This window comes from Lagenorhynchus albirostris, chromosome 9, assembly GCF_949774975.1.
Source record: "Lagenorhynchus albirostris chromosome 9, mLagAlb1.1, whole genome shotgun sequence".
NCBI lineage: Eukaryota > Metazoa > Chordata > Mammalia > Artiodactyla > Delphinidae > Lagenorhynchus > Lagenorhynchus albirostris.
Window position 1 is genome coordinate 70120754 of NC_083103.1, and position 25736 is coordinate 70146489.

General features: G+C 45.3%; 1 protein-coding gene across 12 annotated transcripts in view; it reads left to right on the forward strand.

The window, feature by feature from the left end:
* Positions 1–25736, forward strand: part of AMOTL1 (angiomotin like 1) — a 175471-nt gene that overhangs the window by 54509 nt on the left and 95226 nt on the right. The window contains exon 1 of one of the 12 annotated variants that reach the window (XM_060160249.1): positions 12836–13120. The exons of the other annotated variants lie outside the window; for them this stretch is intronic. Within the exon in view, the coding sequence (XP_060016232.1) occupies positions 13072–13120 (49 nt within the window). The 5' untranslated portion in view covers positions 12836–13071. Of the gene's footprint in view, positions 1–12835; positions 13121–25736 lie in introns of those variants that run through there. 12 annotated transcript variants of the gene reach the window in all.

Sequence of the window (25736 nt, forward strand, 5' to 3'; positions counted from 1 at the left end):
CGTTTAGGTTGCTTCCATGACCTGACTATATTAAATAGTGCTGCAATGAACACTGGGGTGCATGTGTCTTTTTGAAATATGGTTTTCTCTGGGTATATGCCCAGTAGTGGGATTGCTGGGTCATATGGTAGTTCTAATTTTAGTTTTTTAAGGAACCTCCGTACTGTTCTCCATAGTGGCTGTATCACTTTACATTCCCACCAACAGTGCAAGAGGGTTCCCTTTTCTCCACACCCTCTCCAGCATTTGTTGTTTGTAGATTTTCTGATGATGCTCATTCTAACTGGTGTGAGGTGATACTCACTGTAGTTTTGATTTGCATTTCTCTAATACTTAGTGATGTTGAGCAGCTTTTCATGTGCCTTTTGGTCATCCTTATGTCTTCTTTGGAGAGATGTCTGTTAGGTCTTCTGCCCATTTTTGGATTGGGTTTTTTTTTTTTTAATATTGAGCTGCGTTGAATAGTTCTTTTAAATAGATTCCCCCAAATTATTTACACTATTTTCCCCAAGTTCTGATTTCCTGAATAAAAACTGTGTCTGAAACTTGCACTACTTATGCCAATAGTTAACCCAAAATTACTTACTCCAGTTCAAATGGCATTTTAGAATGTATTAAAATAAAAAGAGCTCATATTTGTGGAGGGCTTTTCATGTATAGGTGTCTTGCTAAGAACTTTATGTCAGGAATGTCAAAGCAATGCTGCGAAGCAGGTACTATTGTTTCCCTCATTTGACGGTTGGAGAGTTGGAGCTTAGACAAGTTCAGTAACTTGCCAAGTCACACCTGGGAAGTGGTGGAGCTGGGGCTTGAGCCTAGCTTTGTTCTCTCTTGCTGGGATTCCTAACCTCTGTCCTCAATTCCAGAGCAAGTTACTAGAACCCAAACTCCTGATTCTCAGTGGCTGATTCTTGGCAGAACCATGATTTGCATCCAGGCCTATTTGACTGTAAAATAATGGGCTGACCCATTTACAGTGCTGCCTACCACTTGCCACACACTGTAGGCTGGGCTTGGGGACACGAGGGTGAATGAGAAATAATCCTTCCCTGGGAGAGAAAGACCAATTAATAGAAAAGTTTACAATGTGGTACTCTGGCTCCTCCACACCAGTGGGCCCTTATTGACTGTGTGACCTTGTGTAGGTTATCTAAGCTTTCTAGGCTTTACCCATCTGTGATATGGGAATGCACATACCTACTTCATAGGGTAGTTGGGAGGGATTAAATGAGATGGTACGTACATATACACACACACACACACACACACACACACACACACACACACAGTGATTAGCACATGGTTGGCACTCCATGAGTGGTTACAGTTATTTTTTATTGTGGTGAGTGCTATATAGGAAGTATTTAAGGGACCGTGGGACCCCTGAGAAGAGGAACCTGACTCAGTCATGGAGGTCAAGGGGAAGCCAGGCAGGCTTACTGGAGGTCATCCACCTTTCACAGCATGTGCTGCAAGAGGAAGGGTACAGGGCATGAACAGGTTATGTCTGTGTTAGGACAGCTGGTGGCAGCCAAAGTCAGCTCCTCCTCTGGGGTCCCCGAAACTGAGTTCTGAATACTGGAGTGAAGGTGAATGAAGTGGAATCTTCTCCCTTGAACATGCCCAGGTTGAGCATGGAAACTCTACAAAGTGAGACTGTAACCTCATTAACTCTTTTTTTTTTTTTTTTTTTTGTGTGTGTGTTACGTGGGCCACTTACTGCCGTGGCCCCTCCCATTGCGGAGCACAGGCTCCGGACACAGCCTCAGCGGCCATGGCTCCCGGGCCTAGCCACTCCGTGGCATGTGGGATCTTCCCGGACCGGGGCACGAACCCGTGTCCCCTGCATCGGCAGGTGGACTCTCAACCACTGCGCCACCAGGGAAGCTCCCCTCATGAACTCTTTCCTCAAAATGCCGTGCACATCCTGATGACTTACAGGGTCTGTTTGTCCCACTCTTAAAAGGCCTTTAAATTTGGCATGGTAGGGTTCAGTGGGACAAAGCTGTTACACTGTGTCCATTTGAATTTCACTCCTTTTTCCATTATTATCATCATTATTGCTTTCTACTACTGTCAGCTTGACATTGCACGCTGTTTGCCAAATGAGAGACTGAGGAATCCTCTAAAGCAAGTATAGCGATATCACTCACGAAGGCAGGTAATTGTCAGAATTTGCAAAATCTAAACTGGGTATCCAAAAATAGAGGATACCCAGTTAAATTTCAGATAAACAGCAAATGAGTTTTTTAGTAGTATATATATGTCCCTTGCAATATTTGGGACATAATATACTAAAACCTTTTGTTGCTTATCTGATATTCACATCCAGCTGGTGGTGTCTGGCAGCTCTGGGTGTGGGAGCAGCCTCTGGGGGTGCTCTGCTTTTCATGTCAGATTTTAGCTTGCTCTGTTAGAAGGTGTGGTAAAACATGGCTCAGGTCCTGTCACTGGGTATTTAGTCCCCACTGGACTCCACTTAGGTGCTTACATTATTGAGAACTGATGGCTGACGGGTGCGCTATTTTATCAGTTAGAAAATGGTTGTTGGAAATTAGCCCTTCCTACAGCAGAAATCCTGAACAGCTTCAGGGATTCGATGCATGCTTATTTTGCATAATATATAAACACGGGAGCATTTGCCTGCTCCTGGATGGGCTCCATGACTTATGGAGTCTGGATACTGAGGTTTTGGTTTTCTCCATTCTCTCTTGTAACAGAAGCTCAGGTCTGATCTACTCGTTTAGAGCATCTTCGTGTCCTCATTGGAGGGAACACCCAGTGCCCTCTTTCCTTAATGCATGGTTCCTCAGCGTGGGCTAGACCATCACCATAGGGGGTGATGTATATATGGGGGAGGGGGTCCTGCCTCATGAGAAAACCTAGTTTATTGTTATGCAGTGATCATTATTATAACACTTTCTTTGAGGGAGCTGAAACCTGATTTCCTGTTTCTTGCACCCAGTTGTCCATGTTTTACCTTCTAGAGCTTTCAAACATTTTTTTTTTTCACTGTGACCCTACATAAAGATACACTTTGTAGACTCATACAAATTTGAATATAAGTATAACTAAGACAGAAGTTTCATGGAATAGCAATTACTCCTTATTAGACTGGCTGCATCTGATATTTTCCACCTTGTTCTATTTTATTTACTTAAAATGCTGATTAACCTGTTCAGTTGATTTCCACTAATAGGTTGCCTACTACCATTTGAAAAACAATGCTCTAGAGTGTTTATAGTAAACACAGAGTCAGTCTGTACCTCTTTTCTTTCTGTAAGCTCTCAAAATATTTTAAGATGGCTATCAAATTGTATCTTAATCTTTTCTCCCTACTAGGTCTCTTGTTTTATTATTATTTTTTAATTGAAGTATAGTTGATTTACAATATTGTATTAGTTTCAGGTGTAGAGCAAAGTGATTCAGTTATACATATATGTGTATATATATATATATTTTTCTCTTCTTTGCCATTATAGTTTATTACAAGATATTGAATATAGTTCCCTGTGCTATTCAGTAAATTCTGTTGTTTATCTATTTTATACGTAGTAGTGTGCACCTGTTAATCCCATACTCCCACTTTATCCCTCCCCCTTGCCCCTTTGGTAACCAGAAGTTTATTTTCTATGTCTGTGAGTCTATTTCTTTTTGTAAATAAGTTCATGTGTACTATTTTTTTAGATTCCACATATAAGTGATATCATATAATATTTGTCTGACTTACTTCACTTAGTATGATAATCTCTAGGTCCATCCATGTTGCTGCAAATGGCATTATTTCATTCTTTTTTATGGCTGACTAGCATTCCACTGTATATATGTACCACATCTTCTTTATCCATTTATCTGTCGATGGGCACTTAGGTTGCTTCCATGTCTTGGCTATTGTAAACAGTACTGGTATGAACATTGAGTTGCATGTATCTTTTCAAATTAGAGCTTTCGTCTTTTCTGGGTATATGCCCAGGAGTGGGATTGCCAGATCATATGGTAACTCTATTTTTAGTTTTTAAAGAAACGTCCATACTGTTTTCCACAGTGGCTGTAGGTCTCTTTTTTAAGATGCTCTGGTTTCTCCATCGATTCCCATGCTGCTCAACCGCTGTTGAGTGCTTTCGAAGAGGAAAGTTTTGTTTCAACCTGGCACCGAGAACTAAGCCTGACCTCACATATAACTTGACCAATATTGACCATAGTGGGATCATCAGATCCCTTGACCTCAACCCCCCACCCAAGTTAATATCATTCCATTACTCAATACCCATCGGGTTAGTTATTTAATTATTTTAAATTCACCTAAAATACCTAAGCTAGCCCATTTTTTCCTGTTTTGTTTGTAAGGATCTCTTGAGATATTTTTCCTAGCTAGGGTGTGGGAGGGGCTCAGATCAAGATGCCTACCGTTCATATTTCCTGGATCTACCAATTGAATATTCCCAAACTCGAGAAACGTCAACGGAAGAAGCTGTGTGTCTAGGACCGTCTAGCACAGCAATAATCAAAGCTTCTCTAAAATGGCCATATTTTGAAAGAAAATGGATAACAGGTTAGTAATCGTAGCTGATAATTATGGAGTATGTGCTGCATGTTAAGAGCTGAGAGCTTTACATGCAAGTGACTCATGAATTTCTCACAACCCTTTGAGGCAAATACTGTTGTAACCACTACTTCTCAAAAGAAGAAAAACTGAGCTTTAGTCAAGTCATATAACTAATAAATGACAGAAGGTAAGTTGAGCCCAGGCCTGTCTCACTCCTCAGCTTGTGTTTTAGAATACTTAACTGCCCCCCACAGACTGAAAACCACCCCTGGTGGTTTTGAAAGAGATGATGTATGTAACACGCTTAGGGCAGTGCGTTTGTGGAGGCTTAGTAGAGTTTATTCCCTTCCCTAAAGAAAGGGAAGAACTTGGTAACAAGTTCAGGTCCCTAGCAGCCCCCAGGAGTCTGTGAAAAGTGTCTGCACCCATCGCTGGCTGCACAGGGTCGGCCTCAGAGCGCTCTGCAGCGGGGCAGTGGGTCTGGAGCCTGGGGAGCATCTCTCCCGTCCAGGGGAGCCTGGAGAGGGAGCTGTGTGTATGCAAGGCAATGTAGTGTAGCGTCAAGATCAAGAACTCTGCCTTGAAGAACAGGTTTGAATCCTGGCCCTGTCACTTTTGAGCCATGTGATCTCGGGAGATTCCTATAACCTGGGGCCCAGCCTCTTTTCCTCATGCGTAAAACAAGGATAATGAAGCCTACCATGCAGTGTGTTATGTAGCGATGAAATGAGGTAACATATGAAATCACCTGGTACAGAGGAGACACACTATTCCGTACTTGCTCACTCGAGACAGAAAACTGGGTTTTGATCATTCTCCTGCTACAATGCTTCTTGCTTGTTCCCTCATTTAGGTTGGGATTCTGAGTGCACAGAAATGTAGGTCCCCAAATATCCTAAACCAGGGGTTCTCGAAGTGTGGTCCGTGGACCGGCAGCATCAGCATCATCTGGGAACTTGTTAGATTAAAAGTGCAATTCTGGGGCCCCACCCTGAGCTGCGGAATCAGAAACTCAAGGGTGGGACCCAGCAGTCTGTTGTAGCAAGCTCTTCTGGTGACTTTGATGCAGCTCACGTTTAAGAACCACTGCCTTACTGGCACTGAGCATCCTAGGTCTTCCCCTGTTTTCAACAAGACTCAGATGGGGCTTCCCTGGTGGCGCAGTGGTTGAGAGTCCGCCTGCCGATGCAGGGGACAGGTGCCCCGGTCCGGGAAGATCCCATATGCCGCGGAGCAGCTGGGCCTGTGAGCCATGGCTGTTGAGCCTGCGCGTCTGGAACCTGTGCTCCACAACGGGAGGGGCCACAACAGTGAGAGGCCCACATACCGGAAAAAAAAAAAAAAAACTCAGATGAAGACTCTAGAGAGACTGCATCTTTCGCGTGGTGACCAATGTGGAGTTCACTTTCAGGTTGTTTCCATATAATTCTTTTATTATTCTTCATCCCAAATTGGTCATTTTCTGACGTTCCTTTTCTCTCTTCCACTTAATTTGAAACTCATATTGTTTGACACTCATAAGGTATTACATCCTAAAGGATGACTGGAAAGGGACCATTCCCAGATGCTGGGTAAAGGAGGCTCGTAACATTCCTAAGGAACTCATCCCGGGATGCTCCAGACTGGGATAGGCCCTCCTCCCTATGCCTCCTTTAAGCTCCTTCCTGCTTCAAGATCTCCACACAGGCTGTTTGCTCCGCTGGATGGCTCTTGCCCCTGTTCTTCGTCTCCTTGGAGAAGCCTTCCCTTTCCACTCCCCCTAAGTAGCCACCCTCTCCCTCGTGAGTCTTTGTTATTGCACCCTGTTCCTTTTCTTCATCGCACATAGACCAGTTTGAAATGATAGGTTTATTTATACACATTTTAATAAGCAGAGCCCATAGCAGGGTATTTGCACACCTAGTGGAGGGTGTGGCTTATTCAATGTAGTTGATATTTTTTGAATGAATGAATGAACCACTGCAGCTTTCACATGGCTCTGCCTTCTTTCAAACTCTGTTGTGCTTTCGGTTAATCCTTGCAGTTAGTCCTTCTGTTTAGGACTTTATTTTTTCTAGTTATTTCTAATTATTCCCCTCCCGACCTTGGACTTTTCTGAAGACTCTGTTCTGCTTAGCATGATACTGGCTCTGTTGCTGACACACAATAAATAATTCCTGATTTCTGGATGGGTCACCTACCATGTAAGATGTGAATTTTAACTCTTACCCTACCCTCCACCCCACTCTGAGATTATGCTGTAAAACAAATTTTTCTCCTGAATTGAACCATCCAGAGTGGCCGGAGCCCTTGGGAACGGTGAGAGCTTCCCCACTTCTCTGTCTTTGGCATTTAAAGTATAAGATGTGCTGGAAGGATGCTGGTCTTTAGTGCATATTCTAGAAAGAGAAGAGCTAGAACTGCTGTGTAGGCTATGGAGGGGCCATTCTTCTCACTGTTCTTTCTAGCTATGAACAGAGAGGACATGTTTTCAGAATAAAACACACCTGCATCCTTTTCAGAAAGACGACTACAAGCAATCTTAATTAAGTCTGAACATTCTGATCAAAGTTATCTCCAGTTATTGTGACAGTCCTTGTTTTTGACAGCGATTGTATGTCGCTGTTGTTTTAGAAACTCAGTATGATTCCAGTTTTTAGAAAAAAAAAAAACACATATCTGTACCATCATTGGAAACAGAATAAAACCTAATTGGTTTTTTGTTCATGAAGAGAGAAATGGGAAGGAATTACCATAGTGTGATATATACTGTAGAACAAACAAAACTGAGGCTGCCTCCTATTAGTACGCGACTGGATTCACCCAACAGCTCAATGGAATGATCAGTATGGTTAGAAGCTTGGGAGCCTGTAAACTGGGCACCATTAACTACTCATCTAATTCAGTGGTTCTCAACCGGTGGGGGGGGGAGTTTTGCCCATAGGAGACATTTGGCAATATTTGGAGACATTATTAGTTGGCACAACTTGGAGTGGGAGGTAGGGTGGTTGCCACTGGCATCGAGTGGGTAGAGGCCAGGGATGCGGCTAAACATCCGACAATGTAGAGGGCAGTCCTTACCACAAAGAAATCTCAGCACCAAATGGCAAGAGTGCCAAAGCTGAGAAACCCTGAAATAACCAGTTAGCCAAAAAAGTACGAGCTTTTCAGTATTCCCGAGGTTTCTGTAGTTAAGAGTAGCAAATAACAGAATGATCATCATTTATTAAATACCTGTGACATGCCAGGTGCTTTATATTCATAGCTACTGAGTGTCTCAGTCAGGATCTGACCCCAGGTTTATTTGGGGACAATGTCTCTACTCTTCCTTTTTAGCTTTTTGGTGTAGGTGCATTTTGCCTGGACATGATGGTATCCACCTTCTGCTTCTTGTGTTTTATATAGATCAGATTATGCGTTTAATGCATATTATGTAATACGCTCAGAGGAGAAAGCTATGAGGCAAGAAGAGGCCAGTGTGTCACCGTGGGTGTGAAGCTGAAAACATCCAGACAAACAGGCCTCAGATCCATCACTCACTACATGTGCCAAACGCCTGTGGAGGGGGATAGCACGAGCCTGGCCCTTAGTAGGTACTTAATACATATTTATTGGGCAATTATATTTATTGGGCAATTTTTTCATAATCAACAGAGTCCTGGGGTAAGCCGCAAATGGAGCAGGGTTTTCAAATGACCCATTCTGTTATATGACATTTAACTCCTCCTGGGAGCAGTTTACCCATCTCTAAGGCACCCGGTATTTCCGGAACTGCAGAGCAGTCTCACCTGTGCGTCTTCCACTTGCCTTGCACGTCTTCCTCTTTGTTTTTCACTGTCCATTCTCAGTCAGTCTGGCCTGGAAAAGGCTCACCCCTGACCCCACCTTCCTCACAGCAGTGCTCTCCTGGCATCCTCTGCTTCGGGCACTTCCAGGACCCCCTGCGTTTTGCTCCTGTTAGCAGTTTACAAGATGGGGGCAGGGCATATGTCAGAATCTCCAGAGGAGGAGCTTATTTGAGAACGCGATTTTATATTTGGAAATAAGCAGGAAAAAAACTACAACTATTGTCTTTGTAAAACAGAGAACTGAAAGAAAAGCTTGGAAGAGATCCTCTTACCTGGCAATAATATAGATTTAGCAAACCTGGGGTTGGTGTGACCGTTTTATATTTTGGAAAAGAAGAAGTTCAAAGAAAAAGTGTTGAGAAGCACAGCAATGTGCCCTCTCCGTTCCCCTGCCTTTGCTAGTAAGGACGTCCTTCCCTCAGCACTTGGATTTCTTGGAACCTGCCCCTTTCCCTCCCTGTACAAAGCCAGTCACTCCTGCATGCTCCCATAATGCTTTGCTTTTAACGTTCTAATATGTCACCCATTGTCCTTTACCTTTATCATATTGAGCTCGGATACAGTAAATGCTGCTGAAAGAGAAATGGAAGAGCACCTTGACCCCAGTGAACCAATGGGAGGCCTTAGTCCTTGACCCTCAAGTTTTGGTGTGCTTGGCATTGCTTACAGTGGATTCTATGACGACTCCATCCTTAGAGACCCTGAATCTCTAGAATTTGGAGGTGAGACATCAGGAATTTAAAATTTTACATGCTTTGGCTTATAAATCACACTTTGGGAAGCACTACAGAACTTGGGTTTCTATGTTCTAGAAACAAAACAAGCGTTTGATTAAGGCAGCCTGGCTGCATTGAGCCATTGGTTTGTTCGTGCAACAGGTGTTCATTGAGAACCACTAATGGTAGTGTGACCTGTCCTAGGTGATGCCGGGCAGTAGCTGTCCCTTTTGTGGACATGCCTGTCCTCTCCTTTTTTGCCATTTGCTCTTTCCCTCCTGGCAAGCTCAGGCCCATTCTTAGGGCCCATCCTAGTCCAAGTAGCGGATGATAAAGACTTTTAAGGCTGTGATTGGTGGGTTCAGAGAAGAAGAGTGGGTGGGGGGGGAGAGGATTCCCATTGTAATAGAGAAGTAAATTCCTTGGTATTTCAAATCACTGGAGAAGGGAGGGGTTTCTTTTACTGAATTCCTATTATGTGCCCAGCACTTGACATATATTTTCTAATCCTCACTATAAGCCAATGAGCTCAATGTAATGATTCCCATTTTACAGAGGAGGTAGCTGAAGCTTACGTTTTGTTACTCTCCATAGCTAGAAATAGGTGGACCCGGACTAGAGCTCAGGACTTAACTCTAAGACCACGCTCATCCTTCTCTTCCTGGAGTGCTCTGTTCCCTCACTATTCTTCCAGCCTCTGTGCTTGTCTGGAACATCCCGGTACCTGCCCTGTCTGGACTTAAAGACTGTTCCCTGAGGTGTCCAAAATTGCTCTGTCACCTTCTTAACTGTCCTAGGGGTGAGTAAAAGACAACTTGGGTCGCTTTATAGAAAGGATGCTGACCTGTAGAGTGAGTACGTAGGTCCAAAATCACAGATGCCGACTGATTCACTCCCTTACTGCGAGTAAAGCTGCATTCAGTTTTTATTGTAAACATACCTTGCTTCCTTTTGGCCCCAGCCTTAGTCAGGATCTGCAGCCAAATATACTATAAAATGTTACCGATGGCCTCTTGCTGGTGAAATCTGAAGTCTTTTTCTCAGGCCTCAGTTCCTGAACATGCGTCAGATATATTTGATGTAGAAGATTATTCATTTTCTGCATTTGATACAGTGATTATTAATGGTTGAGGAAATTAAGGTGAGCGGAGGGGGAAAATTGGCCTAGTAAACTATCACTCGGTATCAATTTGAAAAGTCTAGGCTGGGTCCACCCGATTGAATCAGCAGATCTTGAGCCCACAAGCTGTGCCTGTCACTTCCTCAGAAGTCTAGGAGTCTGTGGCATTTGATAGGGGGACCATCTTCTTAAAGCTTCCTCTAGCTTCCATGCCTGGAAACCTTCCTAGCTCTTCTACTTCCCCAGCGTCTGCCTCTTCTGCCTCCTTCTTTCCTGAATTTTCTGTCGTGGGCATTCTCCAAGTAAACTGATCTTCAAAGCTGCATCTCTGTTTTTCTCTGCATTTCTGTCCTTGACTTCTCACTCAGGCTCTTGTCCCTTTTTTCTCTTGCCCAGAGGACAGGAAGCCTGTCAACATCTCTCTCAAACCAGTTCCCCCTCTCAACTCTGCTTCTTCCATCATTGGTTCATCCGTTGGACCAACTGGTTTATAAATGTTCCAAGAATGATCCATTCTTCCTGTGACCCAGGCACAAAATCTGAGTTAACTTGATTACTTTGTTCTTTCTCCCAGGATAGCTGTCTAGTCGATGAAAAGAGTAAAATCTTGCTTCAGAGATTTTGTGTCTTCCCTGTATTGGGCATCCTCAAAGATTTGGTATCTACATGGTATCTCTTTCTTCCTTTCTGTCTCCCAACCTCAGTTGTCATTGCTTCCTGTAGCTATTTCCCAGATGGGCTCCCTATGTCCAGGGCTAATGGAGGGTTGCTTGAAATAACAGCAAATGTGCTGAGCACTTATATGCATCGTGCTAAGTATTTTATATTCGTTGCTTTATTCAGTCCGTACAACCACCCTGTGAGGGTTGATGCAATTTCCCTCATCTTGCAAATGAAGAAACTGAGGTTTAGAGAAGGTAGATGACTTGCCTAAGTGCCCCCAGGTAGAGTGGTTGAGCTGTGACTCAACCACTCATTTCTGTTTTGTTCCAGTGGATGCTTGTAACTGTTAAATTCTGCTGCCTCTCAGGATATAGTATGGTATCTAATAGGGGGCCATTAATAAATGTTAGTTTCCTTCCTGCTTTCCCTCCTTTTCCTATCCATCACCTCTCCCCCAGCCTATGCTAAATTCATACAATGCCAGTGGCTCTGAGCTCCACCACTCTTCAAGGCTCTCCTTTCTCCTGCATGCATGCACTCAGTCCTCTCCACCAGGGGCCCGCTGGCCTGTTAGGAACGGGGCCGCACAGCAGGAGGTGAGTGGCGGCGAGCAAGTGAAGTTTCATCTGCCGCTTCCCATCGCTCCCCATTGCTCGCATTACCGCCTGAACTATCGCCCAGCCCAGTCCTTGGAAAAATTGTCTTCCAGGAAACCGGTCCCTGGTGCCAAAAGGTTAGGGGACCGCTGCTCTCCACTTTTTCCAAGCATCTCCAGTGCTTTCCTGCTCTGTGGTTGCGTATTTTGTTATCTTAAATAAATAAATCCTTGAAGGGCTGGTTAGCTGCTGTTTCGTTTCTTTTATGTGTTATCGAGTACTAGGGTATCAGACTTTAAATGTGGTAGGTTTTTGGTAAATAATTGTTAAATTATTGCATTTGGGTTTTATCTTGAGAGCAGAGGTTACCGAACCATCAGGGATGTATCACAAGAAAAGACTGGAATCAGAGGGACACACAACCCACCAGGATTGAGTGGAGGGGTAAAACTGCTGGCTGACTAGTTAGCTAATTGCCACAATCCAGGCGGGAATTCCTGAAAGAATTCTGGTCTAGACAGAAGGCAGAGAGGAGAGGCGCACAAGGTAAGAGGTGTGGTATGCCCTGGCTCTCCTATTAACATCTTCCTCAGCAACTGCAATACTATTACCTGGCCTGTGCTCCTGTAAGCAGCAGAGACAGCTCCTGGAAGCTAGGGAGAGATGTTACATGGTGTGGGTAGGTTTGGGGTCCCCAGATCAAGGCTCCCGAGGTCTGCAATTGAGTATACTGGGGTGGGTGAGGAGTGTTACTCAGTGTAGCCTGGTTTAAGAGGTGGGACAGAATCAGCAACATTCTCCCAGAATTACTTTAATCGCCTCCGCTCGGGCAGGTAACAGCCTAGAGGTTTGTGACCACTGGTTGTAATACCTGAGGTTGTAGAATCTGTTTTGGCCCTTCTGCTAGTCAACGGAGCCCAGAGCAGCAGCTTGTCGCCCAATCCCAGTGCATGATAGAAGCACTGGGGCTAGGGGAATGCAAAGAGAAAAGTCTGGCCACTTTTCATCTGGAAATTCTGCTTAAGAAGAAAAAAATCCTACACAGAACTGATCTGGACTTTGAGGGCAGATCGGGAAACCGATTTCGGCCGGAGTTGGCCTGGTGGGAAGGAAGAGAAAGTCAAAGGAAGGAGAAGTGGAGTCTGACATGAATTAAACCTCGGCAGGGACCAAAACAAGGGAGGCCGTCGCCCTCCTAACTCTCCGGGAGACACGTCAGCTAGAGCTCGGGGCAATTTCAGCTGGCGATCTCCCGGGCCCCGGGAGGGGCGGCGGAAGCCTGGAGACGGGCTCTAGGGCCCAGTGGCCGGGCGCTGGGCGGGGGTGAAGTGTAGGGTTACAGTGACGATCCCGGACTACCCTCCCCGCGCGGTGCGCGGGGCGCGGGGAGCGCGGGCGGCGGCGGGAGCGCACGGGACGCTCTAGGACCCAGCGGCGGTGGTCCGGTTTGGGGCTGGAGGGGAAGCCTCGGCGTGTCTCCTCTTCCTTGTGAATGGGGCTGCTTGTCGGGCGCCGCTTCCCCAGGCTGCCACACGCCATGCCCGGCGCGCTGCTTGGCGGCCGCCTTCCCCAGCCGCGGCACTGAACTAGCCATGATCGCCTCATGTGGAGGGCAAAGTTGCGGCGGGGAACTTGTGAGTCTGCAGTGAAAGGTAACCAGTCCCCGCTCCGGGCGCAGGGCGGGCGCCTCCGACTCTCCCGCGCAGAGGACCCGGACCATCGATGCTCCCCGCCCCCTGCCGCTCCGGGCCGGCGGCTCCTCTCCGGGAGTTCGGGGCGGAGATCGGCCCGGCTCCGGAACGACTTGGGCAGCCTTTTCGGTGCCGGGGGCCGGGAGTGCTTGCCACCGGAATCTTGATCTCCCTTACCCATATTGCTTTAAAAAAAGAAAAAGAAAAATCAGAACTCTGTTCCCGCGCCACTCTGCAGGCCCCGGAGCCGGCCGGCCGGGTCGCAGCGCCGCGCCTCCCCGCGCCCCCTCGAAGACTGGGAGTCGTTTGGCCGTCGTGGCCCGTGGCCGGGGCTGCAGGCGCGCCCTCGCCTTGGGGCTGGCCTTTCCGGAGGGGCGCTGCCATATGGCCGCCCTCTCCGCGACGCGCCGGCGCGCGGCTCTCCGGCGGCCGAGGGAGGCGGCGGAAGGGGTGGCCGGTGGCCGCTTCCCTGCGCGCGAGACAAAGGCGCGCACGGTGGCCCGCCCGACGCGCCGGACCCCTCCTGTAGCCCCAAAGTCTAGTCTCTGGCGGGTGGGGGCGGAGAAGCGATCGCGCCGCGGACCCCCGTCCTCGGATCGCGTTCTCTGATTGCTTCTTCTTTGTTCTCCCGGGACAAGTTTCTTTGACATAAACTGGGGAGTTAGCTCCAGCTCTCCGTTGCTGTTCGTGTTGCTTCAAAAGAATCTGGTTTCGGGGTAAAAACATTAAACTTTCCAAGTGGAGATGGCTCTTCTTGGAATGGGACTTTCGTGGCACTTCGGTCGATGACAGCTGGGCAGAGCGGGGCCCGCGCTGTGGCAGGGGCCGGACGTGCCCCGTGGGCAGCCGGGCTGGAGGACCGGGCGGCGAAACCGACGAGCGCTGGCTCGCACCCACCTCTAGGGCCTCCGCCGCGGCGACCTTTCCAAGTTTCCCTCTTAGGAGCCCAGGCTGAGAATCCGGCTGCCTGCCCGCAGCTCCCGCGCCTCGCCACGCCCTACTCTCTAGTATCTTGATTGGTGGCTGTAAAGACTTTCCCTTTCCATTTTTGTTCGAAGGGTCTTTGCTTCTTTGGCTTTGGCGTCGATTTCCTGTCCCCGAGTGGCACATGCTTTGGAAAATGCCCGGCTAGTGTGTGGATCACCTGAACTGAGGCTTCAGTAGACGTGGCCCTGACGGTGGGCCTCGGAGCCTTTGAGGTTGGGACCGAACATTTTCCGCCCTCGGTCCCCCTCAGTTCCTTTGCCCTGTCCTGATACAGTGTGGACATGGTTGCCCGTTTTCTTCTTCCGAGGCATGTTAGGAGAATCGAGTTTTTGTATTGCTTTTTAAAGTCCTTGGTGGTGTTGGAGATAGTGGGTCACTAGAGCCATTTATGATGCCGGAAGATGCTTTGGACTACCCCAAACAATAACGTTCCTTGCTATAAGCAAATACAACCAGAATAGAGGGATTATTAACAGCTACTATTCCAAAAAATTTCCTTCCTTTTCAGGAAGTGAAAAGTCTGGGCTTGAAATGTTGAATAGTCATTTCTCTCTCTCTGCTTCCAAAACTGGCCAGTGTGTCGCTGCCAAACTAAGATTTCCCCTGGCCGCCCACCACTCCGGGCTGCCCACCACTCCTGGACCCGGCAGCTCTCCGTGGACGTCCGACCCAAGTTAAGCATTGGTGTCTCTCAAGCTTGCAAGTTCTTGAAGCATCTAGACCAGTGTGACATTTATCTCCCAGGATGCTACTCTGATCATCATAGTACATCTACTATAATGCTTTTTATGGAAGCAATGTGGGCGCAATCCTTAATACACTTTGAACTGTTCTACAGAGGAGCAAAGGGTTGGAAACCACTGATTTGACCAGAATTAAAAGGAGTAGGGCATAGAGTAGAAGGCTTTAGAGCTGCCTGCCTCTACTCTCCCTGGTGGGGCATGGGGGATGTTTAGTTTCTGGATGGGTATACTTTGCTTTTGTGAGATACATTTTTCAAGATAAATGAGGAAACCCTTGTGAACTCTGCAAGTGGATAGGAGGAGAGAAGGTGCTCTTAATTCCACTCCCACTCCCTTCTTTTTATTAGTATTTTTAGTTTTTATAAAAATGTTTACTTATTTAGCTGCACCGGGTCTTTGTTGCAGGATCCCTGCATTGGGAGCACAGAGTCAACCACTGGACCACCAGGGAAGGCCCCTCTCCCTTCTTTTTTTTTTTTTTTTTTTTTTGCGGTACGCGGGCCAGTCGCTGTTGTGGCCTCTCCCGTTGCGGAGCACAGGCTCCGGACGCTCAGGCTCAGCGGCCATGGCTCACGGGCCCAGCCGCTCCGCGGCATGTGGGATCTTCCCGGACCGGGGCACGAACCCGTGTCCCCTGCATCGGCAGGCGGACTCTCAACCACTGCGCCACCAGGGAAGCCCTCCCTTCTTTTTAAAATGCACACAAGTCTTGGTCTTTTGGTTCTGTGTGATGGTGGGGGGTGAAGAATACTAATGTACTGAAGGGCATATGGAGATCAAAGCACTTAAAAATACATCTGTTCATGCGAGCTAATGGAGGACTTTCGGTTTAAATGAGATTTTAAAGTGCTGTTAAGAAAAGCACAGGAGTGCAGAAATGTGAGTGATTTTCTGGGAAGGCACTCTGCTGATTAGACTTGAGAGTGTCTTCTGCCCTTGGCCAGTTCGTCTGGAGGCTTCTGTGGATAGAGCTCTGCTTTTTTTTTTTTTTTAAAGTCTACCCCTGTGGAGAATTGTAGACCCAGGGCCTGGGGGAAAGATGGCCGACCTAATTGAAATTAGATGGCAGTCTGGCTGGTGAGAGTTCTGTTGAAAAGTACAGCCCCTAGGTACCAGTGCTTCATAGCAATTTGTGAAAATGCTTTGAAAATGATAAAGCACTGTATAACGTAAAGCTTTTTAAAGAAAAAAATAATGAACAACTTAGAAAACAAGGGAATTGCTAGTGAAAATCATAAAAATCTGATTTTCCAGGCCAATACATTAAAAAGGAAGTGACTTTGTAAGACCCATTAGTAGTTCTGATAAGCAAAATTCTCCCAAAGTAACATCCTCACTCCTTGCAAGTAGCTATCTGCATTTTAAATGCATATGAAAGCTTAGATCAGGAAATTCTCTAGTGTTTTGAATAATTTTTCTCCTCCTATTCTTTCATTAGTTTTGGTAGGTTCTTATGTCCCAGAATTCACTAGGCAATAGAATACTTGAAAAGCAAGGGGTAACTTGGAGGTCAAGTAAGAGGACATAATTATAAGGTTTGTTGGAAATAGTCTGAGGTTGTTGAGGTTTTTATTTGTTTGCTTAGCGATTTAAAAAAATTGTTTTATTTTGTTGGTTTGTTTTGTCTTGGAGGGAAGGCAACATTTAAATCTTGGCCATTGTGGGTGGATCCGTACACTACATTTTCTGGAACGGAGGCACGCCTGGGCTTGTGTGTTGCCACCACTCTGAGTTCTTCTCTAACTTGTGAGGCCCTTGGCCTCCATCCTTGTGAAATCTTAGGATATATTCATTCCAGGCTCTTAGGACCAGACTCCTGGCCTCCCAAAGTGTCTCACACATCAGGCATTTTTTCTCCCTTTATTGGGGGGGGCTGGGGGAGTAGCCCTAACGTGTTAGGAAATGTATCCCTGTTAAGCCTCTGGAGAATTGGGCTTAACTTAAAAAGAATAATAAAGTCACATGATCCTACTGTGTGTGTTTCAATCTGTATTTGGGACTTCACTGGCCAGTACTGCAGCTATGTACACCTCTTTTCTTGTTTGTTTTGTTTTTAAGTAAAATGCCTGTAGCTCACTTGTTTGTTTGTTTAACTTTTAGTTTTGAAATGATTATAACTTTACGGGAAGTTGCAAAAATAGTAGAGAGGTCCCTTGTACTCTTCACCCAGTTTCCCCCATTGGTAACATCTCACATAACCAGAGTACAACAGTAGAACCAGGAAATGGACCTTGGTGCGATCCAGACCATATTCAGATTTCACCAGTTTTACATGCAAACATTCGGGTTTGTGTGTGTTATCCTCCTGTGCAATTTTTTTTCACATGTGTAGCTCCCTGTAGCTACCACCACAATCAAGATGCAGAGTTATTCTATCACCTCAAAGCCCTGCTTTGTGCCACCCCTTTATGGTCACCCTCCCCTTCCCCCTATTCCATCTCTAAACTGTAGTAACCACTCTGTTCTCCTGTATAATTTTGAGAATATTACATACATAAAATTATGCAGTATGTGATCTTTATGAGATTAGCTTTTTCACTCAGCATAATACCCTTGAGATCCACCCAGACTATTGCTTTATCACTAGTTTGTTCCTTTTTATTGCTGAGTAGTATTCCCTGGTGTGGATAGACCACAGTTTGCTTAAGCATTTGCCCACCGAAAGACACCTGGTTGTTTTCAGTTTTTGGCTCTTACAGTTAAAGATGCTATGAACGTTCATGTACAGGTTTTGGTGAGGACAGAGTTTTTGTTTCTTTGGAACGAATGCCTAGGATTAGGATTGCTGGGTTTTGTATGGTAGGTGTATGTTTAGTTTTTTAAGAAATTGTCACACTTTTCCAGAGTGTCTACCATTTTACATTCCCACCAGTAATGTGTGAGAGATGCAGTTTCTCTGCATCTCTTTTGTTTATCATTTTAGCTGTCCCAGTAAATTTTTTAATCTCATCATGGTTTTAATTTGCATTCCCTAATGGCTACTGACGTTGGACATCTTTTCATGTGCTTGTTTGCCACCTGTATGTCCTCTGTGGTGCAATGTCTGCTCCTGTCTTGCTGTGTTCTAACTGGATTATTATTATTATTATTATTTGCCATTGAGCTTTGAGAATTCCTTATATATTCCAGATATGAGTCCTTTGTCAGATGTGTGGCTTGCGTATATGTTTTTTTCAGTATGTAGTCTGTCTTTTCAGTTGCAGGAAAAAAATGTTTAATTTTGCTAACATCCAATTTATTGAGTTTTTCCTCTTCTGGATTGTGCTTTTGGTATCACATCTAAGAACATTTTGCCTAGGTTAATATTCCAAAGATTTTCTATTTTTTAAAAAAAATTTCATGGTTTTACATTTTATATTCAAATTGTAGTTCACTTTTACCCTCTTAAGAATGTGTATGTCTTGCTATCCATCTTCTAAACCATCTCTTAGGTGTTGATTATGCATTTAGTGCTCTGGAAGCACACGGGTGAATCAGGCATAGTTCCCACTCTCCAGATCTCGCTATTGGTGAGGTGGTATGTGGACATTCCCAGGTGTTAATATTATGATAGAAGAGAAGAGCATGATGTATTTGGGGGCACAGAGAAGAGAAGCAGCAGGGAGGTCTCACTTTGATCAGGTGGTCAGGGAGGGCTTCCCTGGGCATGTTGCCCAAGCACGGTGGGAAGAAAATGGGTTCTTGCCTTTGATCTAGTTTTTAGATACTTTACTGACATGAATTCTTCAGTGTGGGTTACCCCGGTTCTTGAGCACAGGCTGAAGGACTTTGGGCAAACTGAGTGGTTGAGGACTTTTTTGAACAGCACATGGCATAATAGGTTAAAAAAAAAAGAAAATGCAGTCCTTAAAACTGAGTATGAGTAAGGTTGAATTGATTTAAAGTTAGAATATGTGTCAAAATGAAGAAGGCAGTAGTATTTTGGATTGTTTAGGGTCAGATGGACTTAGTTTGCTTCCTGGCCCTGCCACCTCCTTTCTGTGTGATCTCAGACCCGTGCAACTTCATGGAGACAGTGGAGACAGTAATGGTTCTTACCGGCTGGAGTTGCATGCAGGTGAAATGAATTGATGCACATACGGCACTTAGCTCAGTGCTGGCACATTCAAAGCATTCAGTAGATGCCTATTATTATCATTATTATTATTACTAGTAGTAGTAGTAACATAGCAGAAAGACAAATGGTTTTATAATGTTATGTGTTTTCTCATGTATCTTTTTCTTTGAGAAACTGGAATCCCAGTTCTTACTCATAGAAGCTTGCCTTTTCACACTTGGGAAAACTGAGCTGTATACCAAATACTGTTTATTTATTTAAAATTTTATTTTATGTCCCTATAGTTAATTTACAATGTAATGTTAATTTCTGCTATACAGGAGCATTGGCCCCTATAAATTAGACCTAGACTGAGGTACCTTACTCTTTGGAACTGATTCTGTTCATGTTTAATGGTTGAGATCGAAATAGATTTGATTTCTGAGGTTCCTAGTTGATGTACATGACTGTATCCTTTCCTCTAATCCCTCTTCCATGCCTTCCCCCTTCCCCACCCCGACTTTTCCTTCTCTCGGTTGTCTTTTGATCTCTCAGTGCTTGGAAGACATGCCAGGTTATGGTAAATGGTGACCATATACCAGCCATATCACCTTGGCTAATTCACTTAACTTCTGTAAAATAAATGTGTTTACTAATGCTTATATCCTAAGGTTATGGTGAGGCTTACCTGAGATAATGCCTGTTAAAGGGCCGTATAAGAGGTAAAGCATGGTGCAAAATTTGTTTTTTATTCTTTTGAGCGTCCTTGATTTCCCCTTGGAAGAGTGTCCTTGGATTTGGAGGCGGACTGCCTCTCCTGATGCTGAGTTCCACTGCTGCTGGGGGGACTCGGTAAAGATTGCTTAGAAGTGTTCAGGGACACTGTGGAGAAGTTACCTGCAGTGGACCGGCGTTTGGGCTAGGGTCTCTGAGGGCTTTCCAAGCTGCGATGTTTTGGAGGCTCATTGATGTGTAGTTGTAATGACCAGAGAAGAGCTCGGGGCTGGAAAAAAGCTTGAGCAGGTGCTGCACTGTTAAGAGGGTCCGCTTCCTCTCAGTGGAGAATTAAAATTCCATGATTTTTTCCTCGCAGCTTAATCTGGCCCCCAGATTTTTCTTTCTTTTTTTTTTTTTTTAAAGTTCTAGATCTATACCTTCTATGTTAACCGCTAGCCACATGTGGCCATCTAAATTAATGAAAATTGAATGAAACTAAACATTCAGGTCCTCAGTCATACGGGCCACGATTCAAGTGCCTAAGAGCCATGTCCATCATTACAGCAAGTTCCACTGGCCAGTGCTATTCTAGAGGGATGCTAGCCCTGTTTGTCTGAAGGCAGCATCATTGGGCTTCATATCGTGGGACCGGGGCACATTTTTTTTTTTGCGGTACGCGGGCCTCTCACTGCTGTGGCCTCTCCCGTTGCGGAGCACAGGCTCCGGACGCGCAGGCTCAGCGGCCATGGCTCACGGGCCCAGCCGCTCCGCGGCATGTGGGATCCTCCCGGACCGGGGCACGAACCCGCGTCCCCTGCATCGGCAGGCGGACTCTCAACCACTGCGCCACCAGGGAAGTCCCCGGGGCACGTTTTTGAGTGAAATGTACCACTCTTCCCTTGGAAGTCTGGTGTGACTGGTGGGGAGAGAATACCGCGGGGATACTGCCCTGTCAGCTTGAACCTCACTTTGCCACTTGGCAGTTCGGAGGCTCATTTCCTTTGGAAGGTGGGTCAGCAAGGCATCTGGGCATGGAGTTTATCAAGTTAGCAGGCTGTTATCAAGGGGGGGTGTGTGGTCTACTGTTTCTAGGGGATATTCGAGGCTTTGGTTCAGTTCATGGGATTCTTCCAGGAATCTGGTCCTTGAGAGAAACAAATGGAAATGTTAGGCTGGATTTAGCCCTGAGACCCCCTTCTCCTGGGGAGGATCCAGAGGCGGCCTGGACTCCTCCGCCTTGGGTCGGCTGCCCTGTTGAACCAGCCTTTGTCCGTGGGAGGCTGGGGGCTCACTCGTCTGGTTTGTGGCGCCAGTTTGGACTTGCTCGGATGCCATTCCGCGCTGCGTCATCCTCACTCTTGCTTCCTTTGAAGGTGTTCTGTAAACTGTCAAGTTCCTTTCCTTACTCCCCGGCATCCAGTCAGTCACCAGGTCCTCGCAGTTGACCCCCAGGATGGTTCTTGCATATGTCCCCGCCCTTCACGTGTCTCCACAACCCAACCAGCCGGACTCCTCATTACCTGGACTCTGTGGGAGCCATGTGACAGGTGTTCCCACTTTGCTGTCCCCCACCTCGTCTGATGAACTCTGTCCTCCCTCCCTCCCTCCTTCCACCCCTCTCAGGACAGGCAGGTCAGGAAAAGGATGACAGATGTCATGTCTTTCAGGCTCACTCTGCCTCCTCAGTGTGAGGTGGGGCGCACACACACCCTGTGGCCCTGTGCCCCGGAGGAAGGAGGCATCTCCCTTCCAGCTGCTGCTTCTCAGCTGTAAGGGCTGCTCCGGATGGCGTGGCCCAGGAACGGAACCCCTGAGAGCAGGCGTGAGGCAGGCCTTTCCCTTCCTTCCACGAGCTGTGCTCTGAAGGGCTCTGACCACCAAGTTTCTAGTGAGTGAGTCTTTCTATCTGGCAAGTCTGGGGAAAGGAGAGAATGTAAAATTCTCTAGTAAGGCCCTGTTTCCTGAGGGACGGGTCCCTAAAATCACTGCAACTAAGTTGCTCATCCTGGTGATGTGGGAGAAGGTTGAAAGATGTGAGAGCAATTTGTTCACTCATATGAACTCTGTAATTTATAATCAGTCCTCATTTTAGGGATGTGAGGTTTGTTTTCAGTATTGGATATTACAAGCAGTACTTTTTCTTTTACATACTTCTTTGCAAATGTACTAATATATATCTACTATAAATTCCTAGAATGATAACCATAATATAGGTACATTTTGAATTTTAATAGATATTGCCAAGTTGCCATCCAGAGATTCTATTTTTTTTCCATAAATTCTCCCCAATTCAATTTTGTTAAAATTTTACCATCTGATAGACAAAAGACTGTTATATTTTAAATTTTTGTTTATTATGAGTGATATTTAGCTTCGTTTTACATGTTTATAAACTACCTGTATCTGTTTTCCTGAAAACTTTCTATTTATGTTAAACTTTTGCTTATCCATTTATAAAATCTCCTCATACATTAAAGGATGAGCCAATAATTGTCAAAAAAAAAATAACGATGTGAGGGCAGACAAGAGGGAGAGTCTGGGATCTTTTCTGAGGAATGGGGCGAGGAGGAGGAAGGATAGGAACAGAGACTAGGGAATGTGCTTTCTCAGATTTATGGAAACTCGTGGAGGCAGTGGACATTCCTTAGTGCATAGTCGTAAACTCACTGCAGAACACACGTAACCCCACTCTAGTTTCTGAAAGGAGACATGGACTAATGTTCCTCTATCTGGAAGAGAAAAAGAAAATGTCTTCTGAAATCCCAATGGGCTTCAATGAAGACACCTGGGAAAGTACTGTAACCAGCACAAAACCATTTACGCAAACCTTGAAGATAATGGGGGTGTGAGGTTAGAAGCTGGAGGTTTGTAAAAGGACAGAATCCTGTCACACTCACCCTTCCCCATGGTGGTGACTGGCCTGTTAGGTCCAAAATGCGTGGCAGCATGAAAAGTGGTGAATAAATTCACTTTAGCTAACTTTTAGATTTGCTCCTGTAAAATACTCATCCAAAAAAAGGAAAGGGTATATCTGAAAAGGTCTACTCCGAAATAGGGATTATCTTGGTCCTGAGTTTAGAGCTAAAATGTCCCCAAATTCTGAAGTTACTTACCTTCAACTTTCTCCAAAATAAATTCCAGGAATATGGAGCGGAAAATAATGGAAAGAAATACAAATATTTATATTTTAATGGCATTTGTTAACTGTCCAAGATCACACTGTAGTTTAGGACCATAAAATGGGCTCTGTGTAATTAAGTTTGCTCATAAAGTGAACAGCTTTTGTAGGATTAAATTTAGTAGTTAGGCAGAAATCACAAATATTCTAATTGAACCTACTCTGAATTAGTTTCAACTTCTCTTGGATGGTACATGTTGAACATTTGGGGAGCATGACATTTCTTATTTGGGGACAGAATATAAATTAGGCAAAATTTTGGATACAGCAGCTCTCACTGCTCAATAAAAATCTGTTGATTTACTAACTCTGGACTGTGCAAGTCAATACTGAGGTGGAGAATTTGGTGAGGATACAGTAAAAGGATATAGTTCCTCCATTTGACATTTGAGGTCTCTCACGTGCGTGGAACTGAACTCGGTGTGGGGTGTATGTCCTTTGCACCTATGGAATTTATATTCTGAAAGGAATGTAATGTTAGAAAACAGAAGGCAAATGAACTGGTTTATTCCACTCTGAGAAACGAAGGCCAAGAAACGATTAATAACTGCCTTTCAGGTATTCTGTCTTCACTGTGGACTGCGTAAGAGGAAACGTGTTGAAATGACAGATATCGTGACTTCTAGAAGCATGGAAGAGTTCCCTGCCAGGGAACTTGGGAGGGTATATGGAGGACACAGATGCAACCAGGGAATTACTAGATGTGTGAGTGTGACTTAGTGGAGGACACTCAGTAGAGATGATGGGAGGTGGGCCTAATGGGCCAGTTGTGATGTGTTCATCTGTGGAGCTGAATGGTTAAGACTCCAGAGCTGGAAACCTGGAGTCACTTCCCACCGGTGCCTCTCATTGGCTTTGTCATCTTGGGCAAATTACTTAACCTCTCTGTTAAGTAGTTTCCTCATATGTTAAATAGGGATAATAGTAACACCGACCTCCAAAGATCATTGTAAGAATTTATGTGTATTATGTGAGTTAAAATACGTAAAGTGCTAGGAACAATATCTGACACATTAAAAGAGTCATGTGTTAGTTATCACCCATGTTCCATTGCTGTGCAACAAATTGCCTCATCCTACTGGCTTCAAACACTCATTTATTCTGCGTCCAGATTCTGTGGATCTGGACTTGAGACGGGGATGAGGTGGTTTGTTTCTGCTCCAGTGTGCTGGGAGGAGGCTGGGGGGTGACTGGATGGTTTGGGATTGGGTTATCTGGAGGCTCCTTCATTCACCTGTCTGGCGTCAGGGCTGGGATGCACTTGAAGGCTAGGTCTGCAGACTGGAGCCCCTTCAAGTGGCCTTTCCTCACAGCATCAGGCTAGTCAGAATTCTTGCGTGGTGGCTCAGAGCTCCAGATGTGAGCATCCCAGCAAACAAGATAGAAACTGCCCTGCCTTTTATGGTCTGATCTTGGAAGTCACCTAGAGTCACTTCTGTCGTTCTTTATTGGGCAGTGCACTTAAAAGCTTGCCAAAATCCAAGGAAAGGGGAGCTCATCTTTCTACAGGAGTGTCAAGGAATTTGTAGACGTGTATTAAACTGCTAAAGTCATCATAAGAATCATGTCGCCAATATTAAGATAAAGTATTAACAGTTGAGCACACAGTAAATCCTCAGCATTTGGACCACCTAGAGAATGTATTGTTCTGAAGATGTGAATTTTCTGTGTAGTTAAAGGTAAATGTGGCAGTTTTTCTGCAAGATTGATTCCCACCCCAACTCCGCCCCTCCACTCCCTCAGCTCTTGCCTTGTGTAACTTCTTCTTGATCGTTCAGAATCATTATTATAAACATCAATTAACGTGATGTGTTGTTTGAATTGAGGGCGGGGGGAGAAGGGTATATAGATAATACAAATATTTGTGGACAGTGAGTCTCATTTTTTAGATATAAGCACCACAGTTACCTTCCAAGAGGATGCTTTCCTACTCATTGTTGAAATAGGATAGTAACTAAAATAGGTAGTAACTGAGGGTGCAAAATGATGATAGAATTAGTGTAAAAATTCACATACATCTTCTATGTGCAAGAGGTACTCAGTGATACACTGGAAAGCCCTATGCTGATGACGTTTCCCATTTCTTAAAGATTTGGACTGTGAGAGCCCTGGACACTTGCTAGGTGGAAGTTGGTCAGCACCCACAGAACAGACCAGAGTCAGCAGCACTGCAGAGCAGTTCAGTGATAGAATATGCTCTGGATCGAGTTCTGAAAAAGTCATCTTGTTTAAAAAAGTGTTCGAATTGGCAGACTTCTTTTCATTGGCTGTCTGTAGCCTTCTAATGCCCTTGACTTAACTTGCAGCCTTAAAGACCTCCATGGCCTTTTGCTTCAGCTCTTTTTCACTAAGAACTGCTCTTAGAGGATTGATCCAAAGATAGCTCAGAACCTTCACATAAATCAGCTGCTTTCTGAGTCTGATAGGGTGGCTAAATCAGTATTGTCCTGGTCTTTTAGTTTTGCTTTTCAAAAATTTCTTTTCTCTTTCTTTTTTCCTGCCCTCCCCCTTTAGAAAATCATAATCATATTTTACGTCATAATTTAAAAATCATGATCCTTGGTTTGTCATTTTTGGTCTCCCTGGAGAAAGTGACAGCCAGTCTGAGAACTAGAAGTGGGTAGGAACAGTGCAGGTCTTAGACCTGAAGAATGCCATTTGTTGAAAAGGGACATGGAGCCCTGGAGCACTGGCCGGAAGCTCCGGTGGCTGGAATCGTGACCGACAAGGACCAGATCAGAGTCAGTAGGTTCTCCCAGATGAGGGAGGGGAGCCCTTGGAAAACCACCAGGTGGGGCATGTGTCAGGGAGTCATATGAGACGTTCTATGGCGACAGCACGGGTTATGTCTACATTCACCTTTCAGTTTTCTCTTTGATTTGAGTGAGTTGTTCTATCTGGGAAGACCAGTGGAAA